Source organism: Zonotrichia albicollis, chromosome 6, assembly GCF_047830755.1.
Source record: "Zonotrichia albicollis isolate bZonAlb1 chromosome 6, bZonAlb1.hap1, whole genome shotgun sequence".
NCBI classification, from domain to species: Eukaryota; Metazoa; Chordata; class Aves; order Passeriformes; family Passerellidae; genus Zonotrichia; species Zonotrichia albicollis.
In genome coordinates this window covers 16,194,788-16,208,762 of record NC_133824.1, presented here as the reverse complement: position 1 = coordinate 16,208,762, position 13,975 = coordinate 16,194,788, and the positions used below count along the sequence as shown (strand labels likewise).

The following is a 13,975-nucleotide window of genomic DNA, read 5'->3' as shown; positions in this document are numbered from 1 at the left end:
TTTCCTTCTGTGAAAGCTTTTGGGGATTTACTATATCATGGTCAGCATGTTCCTTTCAGCTTCTGACATCTTTGCCATTCCAATCAGTTTAAAAATTGCAACAAAACTTTATGAATCCTTCTGTCATGAGAGATTAGGTGCATATTGTCTTGCTTTTTGCAAGGTCCACAGAGAATGTGTAGATGTGACAAGAGAAGTTTGAAAATTGGCATGTTTGAAGTGTGCAGGGTAGGTCACACAGGTTTCCTGTCATCCTGTCAGTGTCAGGAAAAATATTCTCAAGTCCATCACTGCAAATAAGAACCAGGAGTCTTATCAAGCAGGAGAGTTTGAGCCCATCTTGTTGCAACTCAAATTGAAAACCATCTTAATTCTTATAGATCCACACCAATAACCATCTTCTCTATTGAGCCCCACTAGCCTTTCTTGGTTTTGGAGAGATTTATTTTGTTTGGTTTTGCTCTGTTAGTACTATTTCTGAAGCTACAGGCTTTTCTATATGGGTATTTTGGTCCAGGTGACGAAAACATGACCTTTTACACCAAAGTACCAATTGATTTGCTGCTAAGTGTTTGCCTCTGTAAAGGGAAGAAGAATGCAGTTCCATCAGGTGCACAGGAAGACTAGAAAATGAAGGCACTGCTGAGCACAGGTGTGTTGGGGGTGCCTCAGTAATCCTCCCAAGCATCCTGGCCAGCTAGTTATAGCAGCTGAGATGTCTCAAAGCATGGCATAGTAACAAGCAGTAACACCTGTCTGGGTGGGCTGGCTGCAGATAAACCTTGTATTCTTGCTGGTGTTCTCTCTTTCTGAATCCCTTGCCTGTTTTTAATCCTTCTGTAGTTTAAACACCTGTCTGTCTGGAATGTGTGAAATGTCACTATTACCCATGCTAAGCTATTTGCTCATCTGCTTAAAAAGACAGCTTTTAAATAAGCGATGATACATTGATACAATGATAATTAAAGAGGAAAGCATGTCACAGTAATAGAGTAGGATTGAGGTCATAATTCATCAGACTAAATGGTTCTTGGCATCAAGATAATGAGGAGAGAGAATTAGATGAAGTCATTTTCATTTCACACATTGGATGTGTTAGCAAAGTTGTGATTGCTGTTGCTGACAAGCTAAGAATTGTATATAACCTGTTTTATTTACCATGTTGCCTTCTGTGTTTACATAATTTACCATTCTTCCTTCTTTTCAGACAATAAATTCTTTGTGACCAGCAACTGTCATTGTTAGGTATTTGTATAGTGCCTGGCACAATCAGAACTAAATCTCATTTGAAGCTTTCTGTTACTGCAATGAAGATGCTATAAATTTTAATTAAATTCCATGGAACACAGCAACGTTAAGGGAGAGGTAGAGGCACCAAAATGTCACCTAATACTGTTTTCTGTATAAGGTCAATAACACTACCCATAGCTTGCCTGATTATGCCCCATTGAAGATCTTGTCTTAAATTGCTTACAGTGATCTGGAACTTTATTTATTTGAATTAAATTTTTCTGTGCTTATTGTTCAATTTTCAGGACACTTCAGGCAAGGTGAGGTATTCTAGCCAAAACCAAGGCAGGATTAAAAAATATTTTGTGCATTTTAATATCTGTGGAACTTTTCTTTCAAATATCTTCATCTCCCATGCTTTGAAATAGCAATTTGGAATTCAGAATTTTGTTGAAACTTGATTGCAGAGTAACTATTGAAAAAGCTTCAGGTGTAATGTACTCAGAGGAAGACCTGCTAGACCTTCTCAGCTTCCTGAAGCTTCCCTCCACACTGAAGATGTTGAACTGAATTTCTCTGTATTTGCACCTCTAAAATGTACTTTGGCTCGAGCTTCTGTTCTCCTGTGTTTTCAGTAACCTGGTCCATGCTGGACAGAGGACCTGTCTGACTTGACTGCAGAATTAGTAGGAGTTCTGCCAGGTATGGAGAACAGCTAGGATATGGAGGCTGTGAAATTTGTGTCTGGACATAATTTAGAAGAGGACACTGAGAGCCATTCAGACAGAACAGAAATGGATGGAGTGGTAGTGTGGTAAATGTGGCCCAGTGAGCAGCCCACATTCAAGGACGGGATGAACAAAGAGGTTGGCAAAAGGAGTGGACTGGGGAGGGGAATAAAACCAGAGCTACTAGCATAGAAGATGTGTGAGAAACCAAGAATGGAAGTTTGGAAAGACAGATCAAGTGGATTTCCACTCCTGTAGAAAGTTCCATACCTGAAATAATGTGGGTCAGGGTCCAGATGTAGTGAGGAAGCTAGTGCTGGAGGTCTGTAAGAATGAAACTGTACTGAGGAAAACAAGGAGAATGACAGCTGAAATGCAGAAGCTGAGACTGACTCTGTGATGATAATGACACACAGATGAGGAGCAAGGATGGGAAAGGATAGACCTGAGAAGGGGTGAGGTAAAAGTGGCTGCTTTTGGAGAAGTGAGCAGAATCCTAGGGTATAGCCACTAGAATTTAATCCTTTCCACAACTTGAAGTAGGAGTTCTGAACCTACAACATGCTTAGGTGCCTTGTACTACTAAAACACATTGAGGGACTACCTGCTGTGTAGTCCATGGCAATATCTGTGGTCCAGAGTTCAGTGAGAGGACTGTCTGTAGTCCTGAACAAGCCCATTTTAAGTATGAGTATATTGTATTGCAGTGAAGGTGGTATGTACTTGTTAGTGTTCAAAAACACATAATCACGTAGGGATTATATGCGGTGCTTTTTATTAAAGAGCTCTGGGAATCGGGGTATTACCCAAATCTGATTCCGACCATACATCTGAAATGATTATGTTTTATACTCTATCGTTATATAACTTTCATGTTAATTATTAAACTTATATTGTTCTATTGTATACATAGATTTAGCCCCCCTCTGAATTTCCAACATAGTTTCTCATTATTCTTCTTATGGTTATATAATAATTATATTTAATTACTAAACAATCATCATATCTAACAATTATATAATTTATCATACTGCTTACGCAGGTGCAGTTGATCTGGGAAAGCACAAAGCTTAACATTTTAGATGCTATCTTTAACTTTTTCCAGGGCTCCACTTCCATACTTGTTTGAGTAATTGCACACCAATTCTGTTAGGAGAGCATTGTTAAACTATGCTTAAGTCACACTTGAAGTGTCTTAATAAGCATCCCTTTTGAGATCTGGAGCAGATGCAGGGCTAGTTGTTAGACTCTTCTTTGTGTCCTATGTTTCATTGGACACATGCCTTCCAATTGCTACAGAAGTGAGGAGGGCCAATACAGGTTCACCTGACTATGATCCTAGGCATTGTGCAGGCCCTGATGTTTCTGCTGTTCCCAAAAAATAGCATATGGTCATGTAATTTGAAGTAGTTGTATGTCAGAGCCTGACTGGGAGGCCTTTGCAAAGCTGGCTTTTCAACTTTTCTATTGTTTTGCTACCTTTTTTTTTTTTTGAAATGTAAACTGTTATACTGCTGTAGTAGATCCATTGCATGATGTATTTCTTCAGTACATCAACAGATCGTATCTACATGCAGAGTTTGATCTTTCAAGAGTATAAGCAGCACAGGAGGAATGCTCGTAGAAAGAAACAATGGAATACATGTTATATGCTTAAAAACTTGCAGGTTTTAGAGCTTGATATTTCAAATATACACCTAATGTGATTTTTGTGCATTTACTTGTGTGAACATGGCATTTGTATGTGGTTGTGTGAGCAGTTTCTTTAATGTTTGGTTGAGTTTTGGTTTGAACTTTCTATCTAAGATACTTATGCTTTGGGTTATGCCTGGATGTTTGTATAAAGAGGGGTAGAGACATGACAGGTGTGCATGGTTGGCTTATACTGACACAGCTCACCCTGACTGGAGAGGTACTCTGGTTCTTTGCTCAGTGTAATGTAAGCTTCTCACTTTTGATCCATGCATGTGGAGTTTATTTTTCACATGGCAGGAACTTTCTTACTTTGGGAATTTTGCCCCATCTTTGTAATTTTCCTCCTCAGTTCTTCTGTGGATGGAAGGGCTGTTTTCATGCTGGCCCCTGAATTCATCTCAGGCACGGTGGATGTTGGTGTCATTGCTCACTGCTTTGTGCAGCTAGCACAGTGCTTTTGCATTTGAGTATTTCCATATTCTAGCAATTTCACTTCTTGTAGTACATACTCTATCCCATTTACTTAGTGATACTTTTTTCCCTTTTCTTAGCTTTTAATTGTCTCTGATAGTTTGTTTGGGTTTGTTTTTGTTTTGTTTTGTTTTTTTTTTTGCCTCCTTAGTTAACAAACCTGGACTTGGCAAGTGGAGCTATAAGCAAGGGAAATGCAGCTGCCCCACAGAGCTACTGGTCACCACTCAAAAAAAGAGGGTCACTGTGGCCTGTTCAGTCAGACACTCATAGAGATGACAAAAGATCTGTCTCTTCAGCAGTCAGGTAAGTTAAAATTGCTGCTCTAGCTTTTTGGAGAAGAATGCAACGCACTGCACTCATTGGTCATTTGTAATTTGTGTTTGGCTTCTTGCTCAGATGCAGGGGTGTGTCCAGAGAAGGGCAACAGAGCTGGTGAAGGGTTGGGAGCCCAAGCCTTAATGGGCAGCAGCTGAGGGAGCTGCTTAAGGGAGGTTGTTTATCCTGGAGAAAAGGAGTCTTGGGGAGCGGGGGGCACAATATTGCTCTGTACAACTCCTTCCAAGGAAGTTGTAGCAAGGTGTGTGTTGGTCTCTTCTCCTAAGTAACAAACTATAGGACATGAGGAAATGACCTCAAGTTCCATCAGGAGAAGTTTAGATTAGATATTAGGAAAAATTTATTCACCAAAAGGATTGTAAAGTATTGGAACAGGCCACCTAGGGAGGTGGTGGAGTCACCTGAGGGTTTTTAATACATGTGTAGATGTGGTACTTAGGGTCGTGTTTTAATGGTGGATTTAGTAGTGTTAAGGTTAACAGCTGGCCTTGAGGATCTTAAAAGGAGGATCCTTTCCAGCATTAAACAGTTCTGTTTCTTAGGGCTTAGTAATGGTTTCCCTCAGATCTAAAAACTAGCCCTGTGAAAATAGCTGTGTTCCCAGAACTGTCATGTTCGTGGTGAAATAAGGGCATAAATCAACATGGTGGATGAGAAGGAAATGTCTGGTTTTCCTTGATGATTTCCCATCCCTGTATCTGTAAGTTTAGGTTTGCTGGCATTGAGCAAACCTAAACCGTAGGTTTACTCAATGCCAGCAAACTTAGACCTTAAAGCATCTTCATGCTTTTTCCTTGAATATCAAGTGTAGATTGTTCAAATATAGAGCAGTGTTTATCAGAGTTTCTTTTTCGGATCTCTTCTTTATACCTTATATTAATTTTGGGCACTGGAATTTATAGTTATGGCTTATACACTCCTGGGAATCAGGGCAGAGGACTGATTCTATGGTAAAACTATTTTCCCTGTGATTCAAAGAGCAGCAAGATTTACTTGCAGGAGTCTGAATCTTGGAAGCTAGGAACAAGGCAAACTTGCTGCAGTAACTAGGCAGGAATACAGGCTCAGGAGTGCTGGAGATTTGAGTTCTTCCTTTGCCATTCCAGTAAATAATATTGAGTCCTGAGCCTGTATTCCTAGGTGTTCATTTTTGTCTTCTAAAACCAGATAATAAAGCAGAGCTTCTCCAAGACGTGAATTTAGGTCTGGAAAGCACTATGTACATGAAAATACTGATTTTTATCACTGGTGCCTGAATGCTACTGGAAGATGGAGAGAAGTGATAGAGGGAGAAACACAGTGCAGAAGGCATGTGATCTGAGTGGTGATCCTTTCCCAAATGGGTCCTTCGATGTAAAGATTGTAATGGGATTTGGAAAGCTCAAGTAAAATTGTTTTTTTTTCATCAGTCACTACTTTTTATCCTGCCTCAAGAAGAGGAATGTGAGAAATGAATTCCTGGCCTGTTTCTATTCCAGCACAATGTTTGCCTCAGGGGTTTAAACTTATTGAGAGAAGTGGTGGTGATTCTGCTCTTGGACCCCATCCAGGCAAGCTATTACCTAGTCCAAATACAGAACCTATCCAACAGGTGTAAATTGCCTTCCCCTCCTACGTGCCTTGGAAGAGCAGCAGCATGCAGGCTGTCCTAGAGCTTTTATTCCCTTTTCAGCTGTTTGCACCTTTGCATGGGCTCACAGACAGAGCTGCAAACCCCACCACTAATGCCCAGAACTGCGCTCTGAATGACATCCAGGGTGGTGCCTCATCTAGCATTGTGTGCATAGTTTAATTGTGCCTTTAGTTAGAGTTTGTGTTTTATTTTGTACAGCAATCTGAAAATACATCAGAATTTTCCAGTCACAACTGATAGAAGATTCCATCTTCAAACCTTTTATGAGTCATTTAGTCTTTCATTACTTCAGTTGCTCTGTTTTCTATCCTCAGAACAAGAGTCAGAAAGATCCCTTAAGACTCTCTATTGAATTATCTTCATGGCTGCTTTTATTGAATGGCCAAAATACTGGGAGTTAAGAGTTTTGTGTAAATCTGGAAATGGAAAAAAAATTCTTGAGGCAGTTCTGGATTACTTGGTCTGTGAACTGTTTTATGAGAGAATTCCAAAAGAATATCAAGGCCATGATGTATGGGGATGACTATCTTGTATTGTAAATGCCTTTTTTGCTGCTTGATTTGTTACATTGGAGCAAGCAATTCATAGAGTGTCATCTGATGGGTGTCAGCCTGTGCTCAGCACGGGATGACTGAAGAAAAGCTTCCTGTTTTGAGATTGAGATTCTTGTCTATGGGTTGCAGAATTCAGCAAGGATGGAATTGTTCTGTGAATGGATCTCTTATCTGGCTTGCACTTAGCTCCAGGTCAGGCATCTGTCTCTGAAGTGCAGTCCCCACTCGGTTTTTGAATGGCTGCTGAAGTTGGTTAGAAGATGCTCGCAAAGCTGTAGGATTCAGGCTATTCTTTTAGACAAATCATCTTCCCCTTTAATTCCCACTCTCACAGTAGTGGCTTACCTAAATGTATCTCAAAAGAAGTTATCAACAAAAGAAGTTATCCTTTCTTTTGTTGATTCCTTTGTGTTGCATGAGATAAGGTGCTGAACTAGTAGTCTGCTTGCCAAAAGGCTAAGGAGGTCTTGGGTTTGCAATACAGAGACAGAGGGCAGTTCTAGGTATGTTACAATGTTGTTTTACACATCTGCACTGCTGTGCATTTTGAGGGGTTTTTTTGCCACTTTCCATAAGCATTGGCACTGCTTCCACTCAAATGATGGCCTAGCGTGTTGCTGCACCTCAGACAAAGAAGCCTGCAGGGCTGCACAAGAAGTGAAATGTTCCGAATTGTATGTGGCCTTACTTCTGACTACTGTGATGGGACTGTCAGCCTCTGGCACGTTTGCTGCATACCTGCCTTGTATATCAATGAAATTATACCAAATCTAGAGCTGCTCTTGAAAAAGCATTCTTCTGAAAGCATTCTTGGTTTCATAGTAAAGGTAAAAAATCAGGTGTTTGACAGAATGAAACTTGTTGATTCAGAACATAAACTGGCTTTGAAGTATCTGTTAGCAAAGAGCTGTGTAATCCCTAGTTGTGAGGACAGTAGATGGAGGTTAGTGGAGGTTTCTGGCTTTGGAATTTGCAGCTGCTGTTCCACTTGTATTTGAAAAAGACAATGGATTTTGTCTCCAAGAATTACTTGGGCTCTGCAAGTCACAAAATCTTTAAGACCTGGACCAAAAGTAGCAAGAAAGATTTCTTTCTAGCTGGCACAGATTTCTGTGTTTTCAGTGGGCGCCTTGTATTCAATAGCAATCATCCTTGCTCGTGTTCACCTCATAGGGGGCAGTAAATTGGCAAGAATCCAGCAGTGAAATGGTCGGTGTGTTCTCAGATCTGTTTTATTAGCTTCCTGTTCATTCATAACATCTATCCCAAACCTGAAGACTGACCTCACACTTCCAAACTGCTCAGCATATGTTTTTCCTTGGGTTTTCTGACAGACTTACCTAATTTGGTTAGGGCAGGCAGGCAAGCTTCCTTGTCATCTGTCAGAGGGTAGAATGGCAGTTGAATTTATATTACAGAGCCTGTAAGTTACTGCAGTCAGAGAAAAGGGGTTCTCCTCTTTTCCTTGCTTGACATGTCTGAAATACTTTTTAGCTCATAATTTCTGCCGAGGTGCTCAGGTTCATCAAGAAATGTTTTGTTGGTAGACTTGTCTAATCTGGTTTAAATTTATATAAACACATGCTTTTTCAATTTGCTGATCTAAGGTGGTTTTAAGTATCATTTACTCTGGTATCACTCTCAGTGATAGTAATAGCATTGACTCTCGGGGCCTCACAGGCTGTGTGCATGTACCTGCTGTATGTCCAGGTTCCCAAACAATCTCTGCTTCGGCTATTTTTGTTTTTATTTTTCCTTCCTAGAAGTATAGAATAGGTGGAAAACCAGAAAATGCTGTCTAGACTTTTATCATCTCAGATGCCTCTGGGTTGCATTGCATATATTTACTGCTCATGTACAGATCAACAATGTAGGTGCAGGAAATCCAGTACTACTTAAGAAGCTTCCTGTGCCTGCTCTAATAGAAAACATGTATCAATTTACATCCCAAAAATTCTACAGCAATTTGATTGTACACTCTGCTCACTTGCACATTCCAGTTGACAAAAACAGTCTCCCAAATCAGGACCCTCCTTTCAATTGCTGGCCTTCCTTAGCCTTGGCTGGTAGTGGGTACTTTCTATTCTGATTCCCCACCTAGTGCCTGCTGTTGCTTGATGCCAGTTTCTTTTACTACTGGGGCTGCATGTACTATGTGTTCTAGGCTTGAGATGCTCTGATCACACCCAGTATACATCCTCTGGACTTATGAGGAAGAATCCCAGGTCTCTTTGGAGAGTTTTCTCTGAGCTGGTCTGTTTGGCTTCTGTAGTTTCACTGAATCTTTGAATTTTGTCAGAAAGACCCCAGACAGCAGCAGCAGCTGATTGTGGTTCACTGGTCTCAGTCCTTTGTCAGAGGGGCAGCTGGCTGTGTTTAAAATGCTGGGAAGGTGAAAGTGGCTTTGTTGTTTCCTTAGTTTTTATTTTAAATTTTGGAGCTGTGGAATGTGAAATAAAAAATTGTGCTTGGACCCTGACTAGACAGGCTCTGAAGAGCAATGAGAAAAGGGAGACTAAAATAGACAAAAGATGTGCAGGGTGATTCTTACAAGGATAGAAGGGTGACCACTTGAGGGGACAGTCTTGCTTTTTTGCTAGACTAGGGTGGGCTTAGCATGGCAGAAGCAGCATGGGTGTTGCAGTTGAGGCTGTGGGAGAGAGTTAGCGACGTATGGGCTTGCAGCTAGAAGTAAGGACAAGAGAATTTCCTGGGATGTTGGTAGCTAGCACCAAGTTTTTATAAGAATAAATATCTTCTCTATGTAACATATGTGTTGCCTTGTTGTTCTGGCTTGATGGTAACTTTATTCTCTTCCAAATTGTTTTTTCAAGCTCCCTGCAGTTTCTTGCAAAGTGGAGACTGCTCTCCAGTGCTGCATTTGCCAAGTGTTCAGGGCCTATTTGTTTGCACAGCATCTAGGTGTAAGGTGATTTGGAGGCTCTGCTATGCTGCTGCCTGTGGAGGAAATGAAGGGATAAAGCAGCAAGCACTGAGGGTTACACAGTAGGTCCTCAGTTCAGTCTGAGCAAACTGCAGTGACCTTAACACCTCCCCGGCTAAGCACTACAGGAGTGCCAGAGCAGCAGCAGCCCAACAGCCCTGACTCCAGCCCTCTGCTAGCATAGCCACAAGTCTGTTCCTTGTTCCCCACAGTGCTTGTTCTCTTTTCCCTTTACCTTAATGCCTGAATTAATTTGATTTCTTTATTTGAGGTAGAAAAGTAATTCAGGGTGGGTTCAGTGATTTTTCTGTGATCTCTGTCTGCATTGCCTCAGTGCCTCTGTCATGCTGATTCTACCTGTGGGCCACAAGAGAGGCAGCATTTCTGAGAGCCCTGAATTTGGGGTTTATTACTTCCTGCTCAGAAGAGGTTTGAGGAGGGCAGGTGAAAAATAGAACCTGGGTAGCTGTACATTTTTACAAGTCTGTTTCCAGTTTGTGCATGTTCTTCTCCCTGTGCATCCATGCATATTTGTGCCTGTATTTCCTGCCTTAACAACCTTTTACCTTTAGCTGGGGTTTTTTTGGTTTTTTTTTTTTTCCCCGTGCATGTCTCCCAGGGTCACCAGTGACAACTTGTTAAGTGTGGAAGTGAATTGTCTGACTTAAACTTCAGAAATACATGGCTCACCTTGTAATTTTTTTTCTATATATATATTGGTCACACTAAGGAAAATTGTCAGGGCCAATTGCTCTCCATCCTGCTTGGAAATGGCTCTGGGCCTGAGCACCATGGATTGGCAGAGTCCTCAAGGATCCCAGCTTCCCACAGCTAGGCCTTGGCTCTGTGTGTGTGGAGGCTGCAGGGAGGGAAGGCGCAGAGCTCGTGACTGGCCCAGACAGTCTGAGGCCTGGCCCCGCAGCTCGGCTCCCCAGACGCTGTTGAGTCGGACTTGGCTGGCGGCCGCCGTGCTGTTCCTTTGCCGAGGTAATAAGTGAGATTAATCACAGGACCCTTTCCAGAGGCAGAGGAGGTTTGTGCTGCGTGCAGGGAGACCGTAGGAGCCAGTGCTGGGAGCTGGAGGCAAAATCTGAGGCCTCACAGCGGGGCAGAGCAGGGCACCAGTGAAGCTGAGCAAGGGCGGCTCTCGCTCTGCTCAGCCGCTTCTGAGAAGCGCTGCTGGAGCTGCAGCCTGCTGCCTCCCTGAGCACAGGGGGCTCAGCCACTGCATTGCCTTTGTCTGCTGGCCTTGGACAATTACATTTCCTGCTAATAACTCAGAATTTGAGGGGGAGCAAGCTTCTTTTCGACTGTGTGACTTCCAGAGGAGATAAGAGGATCTTTCCTGCTATTCCCTACAGCACATTGTGGAGAGCAAGCAGCCCATGTTGATAAGTGGAGGAGAGTGACAGGGGTCTCCTATTTTCTCCCAAACCAATACTACATAATGATTTTGGGTTTCCTTTTCAGCTGCCTTCACAAACTGGCCTTACCCTGATGTAAACACAGGATTTGCTATCCTAGACTGTGCTGCTAATCTCTTCAGTACTCCCATCCTCTTCTTCAGAGCAACTATCTCCAATATCATCAGTACAAAAAATGTTCTGATGGGCAGCAGGGAAATTCCCTTTCTGAGGTGAAGATGGATTTCTCCGTCTAACTGTTAGCAGCTGGCATGTACTTCTTGCAGTACTTTTTTCTGCATAGTCTAGTGTGGATATTGTCATTAATAATATTTTGCCTTCTGCAGAAAATGTAGTCCCATTGAATTGTAGCAGCGAGTTCCATGGTTGGTGCATATTATGCAACAGTTTGCTTTTTTAATTTTTTCCCAAATTGTGCCAAAAGTCTGTGTACCTGTAACAAGATCTCATGAAGGCAAACAGAAATGCTTGATTTATTTTCTGTCCTATTTATTCTCTGTCTTTTTATCATCTCCCTTCTTGTTTGTCTCTCCTAAAATAAACAGTTCCATTCTTTTCAAATTGTAAATGGAAATTGTCCTGGCCATCTAATAATTGTCTGGCTATCTTTACAGAGATGACAAGAGATGAAAACAGTACATCAAGGAGGGGTAAAACATTAGTTTTATGTAAATAACACTGGTGTTATCTTTAATTTCTATCTCATTAGGTATAGGAATATCTTGTTGGTTTCTGACCATACTAAACACTGAATTTTTTATTAATATGCAGTTGTTTTTATTTGATTATTACAGTAAATGTTGAACTGAACAGGTATAAGTAGTTAATTTTTTCCAGGGGTGTTTTTTTTTTTCTTTCCCCATTCCTAGGCAACTCTTCTTTTCCTGCACTGGTGGATTTTGTTGGCTGTGGTGGAAGTTGCTGGATCTTTTCTTGTTAAACACCTAATTCAATATGGAACAAGTTGCAATCTTCTTGTGTCTTGCCCTAGATTCAAAATGTTCCCCCAGTTTTTCCTGATCTCAGAGGTCTTTGAAATACACCGTATCAGTTGTAGATACTTCATGTTGCAAAGTGACCGGCACATCTTCCTTTCCTCTGCATTTATTTAATCCTCCCATTCACCATTAAAATAGTTGTTTTCCAGAGTGGTTTTCAGAGGGTTAATGTGCCTGTAGTTGTCATGGGGGAGATCTGCTCTGCTCCTTACATTGTTGTAGGAATGAGGGGACCCTATATTCTGGTGCTCTGTAGGAGTGGCTCTGCCTCCAGCAGCCCTCCTCTCTGAAGGTTCTGAAAGGGTTACAAGGGAGCCTTGGCTGTTTCTTTGAGCTATTTGGAAAGGACTGGCCTCAGACAGCTTGGCAGGAACCTGAGGCCCTGTTTTTTCCAGCCCAGCCCTTCCTTCTGCACAGAGCTGTCAGGGAATCCCACGAATGTCTGGTTTTTCCCCCTTCCCTTAATTCTTTTAACAATATTTTTATCCATCTGTGACTCTTCCTCACACAAGGATCTCAAATTTTATCCATTGATGTGCCTTGCACGTAGTGAGGTATAAATGAAAGCTGTGCTACCATGCCATAGCTGTTGGAATTGGTTCACAGTTGTGCAGCTGAGAGAAGGGCATTGGGAAGTTTCCCAGAAGAATGTCCTTTCTGGCATTGATCTTAGGGCAGGTCCATCTGGACTAAGAACAGAGGGATTGAGTGGGCCCATCTTTGAACTGTGCTATTCCTGTGTGTTACAGTGAGGCACTCTGAAATCTTTGGGCTGCATGTTCTGTATCCTCCCTATCAGAATGCTGCTTTGTAGAAATAGAAATCCCCTTTGTAAGCCAGGCTTATGAAAGACAAGATAGGGTTAGTGACTTTTCCTTCATTTGCCTCACCCTGTCTGGGACTGCCCTGAAGCTGAACTCATTGTGAATATTTTGGAGATTTCCAAGTCTGCCCTGTACCTTTTCACTTCAGGTAAATGGAAGTGTAATGGGTATTGTGGGAAGGGAAGTTTGGTTACTTGTGAGAGCAAAGGTCTTGAACAGCTGTGTTGAAGACACTGGTGTTGCACAGCTGAGGAAGAGAAGTTGAATTGGGGTTATATGGCTGTCTCAGTAGCCTGTCCAGTGCTGGGAGTTGGGTGTGATCTGAATTCCATGTAGAAAGACTTCCATTAGGCAGCCCTCCTGTGGGCCAGTCCCTGGACAACCCTACAAAGTCAGCAGCCAAGGGCCTGGAATCAAGCTCAGTTAAGGGTTTCAGTGACCAAGTACAAATGCCAGAGCAGGAGGTAGCAAAAGGGGCCAAAAGGTTTTGCTTCCTTACTAGGCTTTGTTTTGGAGCTATCTTCCATTGTACAGTGAACTTTCCACCAGCAATATTTTCTATCCAGACCGAGATCATGCTTTGGCCTCCTCAACAGATGAACATTCTTCTTTTTGGTGTTTTGTACTTTGATATAAATGGGAAATCCCTGCAAAAGCACGAAGAAACCCCTTTCCTGTCCCTGAAAGTGTTAGTTGGCCTTTCCTGTGAAGATTGTGCTTTCACCTAATTTCCCCTAGCTTTATGACTGGTCAAGTTTTGTGGCTGACACCAGAGTTTGCAAATTGCACGTTGTTGGCTCTATGTCAGCCTGTTATTCTCTAGGGTTTCTCTGAGCTGCAGGTATCAAGCAGCAGCTATTTGTGAACCATGCAGAGATCCAGTATTTAACAAGGATGTCTTTTGAAAAAGGGGAAGGGAGAAATGTAAAAGTCAGGATTATTTCAGTTCCCCTGTGTATGTGGTGACAGCTTTGCTTGGTGATCCTGTTCAGTAGGTCCTAGGGGTAGATGTGTTTTACAATCTGAAGAAGATGCAGCAACCAGAACTCCACTGTGGAGCACCAACTTTTTGTGTAGGGATTAGTGTGGTTTATAATAATGAGTAACATTTTTGGTTACAAGTACTTTTTTAGTG

At 42.0% G+C, this 13,975-nt stretch overlaps 1 protein-coding gene across 7 annotated transcripts in view; it reads left to right on the top strand.

Annotated features, from left to right (window-relative positions):
• TTLL5 (tubulin tyrosine ligase like 5) overlaps positions 1-13,975 on the top strand; it is a 135,952-nt gene that overhangs the window by 69,273 nt on the left and 52,704 nt on the right. For 4 of the 7 annotated variants that reach the window (XR_003379906.2, XM_026792380.2, XM_005479784.4 and 1 more), the window contains one exon: positions 4,276-4,430. The exons of 2 other annotated variants lie outside the window; for them this stretch is intronic. Coding sequence is in view for 4 of the 5 variants with exons in the window: in XM_026792380.2 (XP_026648181.2) it covers positions 4,276-4,430 (155 nt within the window). In the remaining variant the exon portion in view is untranslated. Of the gene's footprint in view, positions 1-4,275; positions 4,431-11,064; positions 11,210-13,975 lie in introns of those variants that run through there. One more of the 7 variants, XM_026792396.2, reaches the window with a different exon arrangement.